Source organism: Pteropus alecto, unplaced genomic scaffold, assembly GCF_000325575.1.
Source record: "Pteropus alecto unplaced genomic scaffold, ASM32557v1 scaffold5, whole genome shotgun sequence".
Classification (NCBI taxonomy): domain Eukaryota; kingdom Metazoa; phylum Chordata; class Mammalia; order Chiroptera; family Pteropodidae; genus Pteropus; species Pteropus alecto.
The window spans coordinates 28,882,734-28,887,639 of NW_006441953.1; the positions used below are offsets into that span (position 1 = coordinate 28,882,734).

At 61.1% G+C, this 4,906-nt stretch overlaps 1 protein-coding gene and 1 pseudogene across 1 annotated transcript in view; one reads left to right on the plus strand and one right to left on the minus strand.

The window, feature by feature from the left end:
- Positions 1-4,906, plus strand: part of WDR1 (WD repeat domain 1) — a gene marked incomplete at its 5' end in the record, with an annotated part of 38,006 nt that overhangs the window by 26,293 nt on the left and 6,807 nt on the right. The window contains 2 exons of the mRNA XM_025051834.1: positions 1,893-1,980; positions 3,805-3,962. Of these exons, the coding sequence (XP_024907602.1) occupies positions 1,893-1,980; positions 3,805-3,962 (246 nt within the window). The remainder of the gene's footprint in view (positions 1-1,892; positions 1,981-3,804; positions 3,963-4,906) is intronic.
- Positions 2,388-2,506, minus strand: LOC112485677 (annotated as a pseudogene).

Below are 4,906 nucleotides of genomic sequence, written 5' to 3' on the forward strand. Positions count from 1 at the left end.
GGCTCTGTTCCTCTTCAGTGAGGGAAGGGGCCGTGGAGCCAGGGAGGGCCCGAGGGCGGCCGGCACATGGCAGGCCCTCCACAAGGACAGGCAGGCACCAGGAGATTGGGTGAAAGGCGGTGTCGGCTGCAGTTTGCCCTGGTGTTATTGACAGGCACTGGAACTGGGGTACGTGCCTTCACGATGTGCAGTGTTCAGACGAGGGGTCAGGAGGGCAGTGTCCACGTTCTTGCCCGTGAAAGGACAGGCTCCGCCTCCAGCACCCACGGCCCGGGCTGGCCCTTGCCGGCCTCACTGTTCAGTCATTCAGACCCTGCTGTCCTGCTGCAGGTGGCAGACTCTTGGTGACGCTCACACCAGGCATAGCACCTAACTGGGGAACACGTGCTGTGTGCGCCCCACTTGCCCAGCACGACTAGGTGGTGTTCGTCACGTCTCAAGAAAAGTGCAGAAGCCGCCCAAGGACCCCAGTGTCAGGCCTCGGCCCTCTCTTCTGCTCCACGTGACCCCAGTGCTGTCTTCCTGCTGGGGGCTGTGCTGCCACCCTCGGCTGGTGAGGGACCCGGGGCAGAGCCACGGCCTGGTGACCGAGTCGCAGGGGCCTGTTTACTGAGCCTTTGGGGCTCTGCTCGACCCAGTTATGTGGGGTTTTTCTCAGTTTACCATTTTCAAAAGTTTTTGTGCGCAGATATTTCTAGGATGGTTTTTCATAGGCTTAGCCAAAAGTAAAAACGTAATTTTCACCCGTTAAAAATAAGGGATTATTATTTTTAATTACTGGCTGAGAAGATGGGTTATGACCATGGGAGTGTGGGGAGCAGAGCTCAGTTCTGCCTGCACCCCGGAAACGCCAGGGTCTTCGGCTGACAGACGCGGGGACAAAAGCAGTGACTGGGTGCCCTCTGGGGTGGCAGGTACTCCCCAGGCCCCAGGCCTAGTGTGGTTTGTGCTGCTTCTCCCAAGGTCTAAGCTATTTTTGTGCTCCCTCCCCTGCCCCACGTTTAGGGGTCGCTCCTGCAGGGGGCGCCCTCCTACACCGTCCGGTGGCTGTGGGTTTGCAGTCAGTGTGTGACACCTGCGCCGAGCCCCTAGTAATGCGTTTTCCCTTCTCACAGCGGACAGGGAGTCGTGAAACTGGACGTCCAGCCCAAGTGCCTGGCTGTCGGCCCTGGAGGATACACGGTGGTGGTCTGCATCGGGCAGGTACGGCCCTCGTTCTCACCGAGTACCATCTGTGCTGGGACTTTGCGCACACTCAGGCCGCGTCCCATCAGCTACGCGTGGCGGCCCCTCCCCCAGGAGGAAGCGGGCATGCAGGGGGCAAGCTGCCAGCCAAGGGCAGAGCTGGGGTTCGAACCGGGCGTCAGGCCACCTGTGTGTCCGCAGGCGTCAGACACAGCAGGAGCCTTGGGCCTTCGCTCATGGTCACACCCCAGCCGTGCAGAGCTGGAGCCGTGGCCACCTCTCCCTCCGGGCCGCCCTTCTCTCCCCTGACCGCTCACGGGAGGGTCACGAGGAAGAACACGTCGAACTCGTCCTGGCTCTCTAGTGCGAGCAGCTTCTGGGGTCCGGGCTGCCCCATCAGTCTGCTTAGAGGGGGTGCTCGGCTGCTGGGGCTCTGATTAGACCCCTGTCCTTGGCCTGGTGGGCGTTAGGTGCCTTGGAGGGAGGAGCCGTGTGCCTGGGACTTGCCAGGTGGTCAGTTAATGGGAAAACCTGCCGAGACCTGATAGGTGTTTCAGGCCCGTTGGGCTGCGGGGTCTTGGCACACAGCAGCTGGTTGGGGGCCTCCTGCTTCTCCTTCACACCCAGGCGTAATCAGTAGAGTGTGGCAGGTCACAGGCAGGCTGGCACGTCCTCAACTCACCCTGCCCCGTCTGTCTTCTCTGCAGGGTCACAGCAAATCAATCCAGTGCCTGACGGTGCATAGAAACGGTGGCAAGTCCTACATCTACTCCGGGAGCCACGACGGGCACATTAATATCCTTTGACTCCCAAAGCTGGCTTCAGGCCACTGGCAGGAGAGCCGGGGCTCCCTTTCCCACGGGCTGGAGGGGCGGCCAGCCGGCTGGCGGAGCCACTGCAGCAGCCACGGCTGCCGAGATGGGCCCATGTCCATGCCCTGGCCACGCCCTTGACCTGGCGGGTTACTTCTCACTGCACAGCCTTGAGTGGTTGCTGAACTTCCTGACCTTGAACTGTTGCTTCTCCCTGGTGACACTGGTGCTGGCTCTGTTCCTCTCACAAGCCGTAGAATCGTTGGCTCTTGGATTCAGAGGGACTTGGACCCTTTTATTTCATTTTGTTTTTAGGTGAGGCAGCCTTTGGTGGATCTCACAGATTGCAAGGACCTTGTCAGCTTACAACCCTTATTTTTTTATTTTTTACGCTTACAGCACTCGGTCTTCCTAGGTGGTCTCTCATCCAAGTACTAACCAGGCCCGACCCTGCTTAGCTTCCGAGATCAGACAGCATCGGGCTTGTTCAGGGTGGCGTGGCCGTAGACTGGACTTGGACCCTTTTAGTGGAACCCCCTTGTTTTGAAAATAGGAAACAAGCTCAGATGGTTCGGGCACCTTCCCCAGGTCACAGGGCTCGTCGGTAGTAGGGTGGGGACTAGCACCCAAATCTTCCTCCTGGTCAGGTCCTTTGCAGTCCCTGAGACGGTCCCTGGAGGCTTGTGTGGCAGCCCCTCCCCCTGCCCCCCGTGCGTGGTCCAGGGCTGATAACCCCACTTCCTAGGACTGTCTTAAACAGTGGAGCAGCGTCCGTAGGGTCTCGGCACTGGTGCCCACACAGGGCCTGGCTCCCAGCGGGGCGTTCAGCTGCCTCTGTGTACGCTGCTTCCTGGTCCCCGTGCTGCTGGACCTTCTGGAAGGATCTGTGTGGGAACTCCCCGTTTCTCACACCTTCACAGGCCTGCCTTGTCTCTGTGGGGCCTCTCCGTTTCCAGGAGACCCAGGTCTCCCCATGGGCCTGAGAGGAGGGCACGTGAGTCGCCCTCCGCCCCGTGAAGCGTGAGGAGACGTAGGGCATAGTCGGGAGACAAGGCCCCAGGCTGCCTCTCCTGGAGGGGCAGGCGCGCCCGTCCACCCACACGGGCTGCAGCTGGCCTGCATTGCTCCTTCCCCGGCTGTGCCCAACCCCAGCGTCCGTGCACGGGGACGGTAACCTCCAACACCCCACACACCCTTCGGTGTCAGTGGCCGGGGTCCCCAGTGTGATGTGACGCCAGTGGGATGCAGTGACCTCAAGGGGACAGCAACCTGCACTGGAAATGAGATTATTCACTGATGCAGAGGAAGAATCTCTTAGCTTTGAACATACTTCACACCCAGGCGCCTGGAGCACATGCCGGCCCCCCCAAGATGGGTCAGCCCGGGCGGCATCACCTGGTGGGACCTGGGAGCCGGCCACTGGCTGAGTGGCAAGGCATAGCCAGCCTCCTGCTCCCAGTCATGGGCTCCTCGGCAGGGTCCAGAAAGAGTCCGGGCAGTGTTGGCCCAGTTGCACAGCGACTCCTGCAGGCTCTCTGGGGTGCCGGTCCATCACCGCTCGGCCCACCACCCCAGGCTGCGGTCTGTCTGCCTCGTGAGCTACGCAGCCTGCGATCTGCTTAGTTGGACTGTGGGCACACCGGGTTCTAATCAGCCCACTGCCTTGGATGTGCACAGGGAGTTCGCCTCGCGCCCAGCGCTTGCTGTCCTGTCCCTCACGTGCCGCCCAGGACGGGGAGGGCCCACGGGCTCCCTGGGGGGCGCACAGCACGTCCCAGAGGCCTGGCTTTCCTTGACTGCTCCCCACATTACTGGGATTCCGAGACGGGGGAGAACGACTCCTTCGCTGGGAAGGGCCACACGAACCAGGTGTCCAGGATGACAGTGGACGAGTCCGGGCAGCTGGTGAGCTGCAGCATGGACGACACGGTGCGCTACACCAGCGTCACCCTGCGGGACTACAGGTGAGCGGGCGGGGCGGGGTCCCGCGGGCATCGCCACGACCGCTGCAGACAGCATGTTCTCTGCTCCTCTCCCTCCGGCCCTGAGCTCGGCGACACAGCGACGTGCTCTTTTCTTGCTGAGTTAGAGTCCGGGTGACTAGCAGAGACGTGACCGAGTGTAGACGGCCTGGGAAGCCAGGCAGAATGGGTCTCACCTGCAGCCCCGCCCGGCTCTGTTCCTCTTCAGTGAGGGAAGGGGGCAGTGGAGCCACGGAGGGCCCAAGGGCGGCCGGCACCAGGAGATTGGGTGAAAGGCAGTGTCGGCTGCAGTTTGCCCTGGTGTCATTGACGGGCACTGGCACTGGGATACGTGCCTTCACGATGTGCAGTGTTCAGACAAGGGGTCAGGAGGGCAGTGTCCACGTTCCTCCCTGTGAAAGGACAGGCTCCGCCTCCAGCACCCACGGCCCGGGCTGGCCCTTGCCGGCCTCACTGTTCAGTCATTCAGACCCTGCTGTCCTGCTGCAGGTGGCAGACTCTTGGTGACGCTCACACCAGGCATAGCACCTAACTGGGGAACACGTGCTGTGTGCGCCCCACTTGCCCAGCACGACTAGGTGGTGTTCGTCACGTCTCAAGAAAAGTGCAGAAGCCGCCCAAGGACCCCAGTGTCAGGCCTCGGCCCTCTCTTCTGCTCCACGTGACCCCAGTGCTGTCTTCCTGCTGGGGGCTGTGCTGCCACCCTCGGCTGGTGAGGGACCCGGGGCAGAGCCACGGCCTGGTGACCGAGTCGCAGGGGCCTGTTTACTGAGCCTTTGGGGCTCTGCTCGACCCAGTTATGTGGGGTTTTTCTCAGTTTACCATTTTCAAAAGTTTTTGTGCGCAGATATTTCTAGGATGGTTTTTCATAGGCTTAGCCAAAAGTAAAAACGTAATTTTCACCCGTTAAAAATAAGGGCTTCTTAT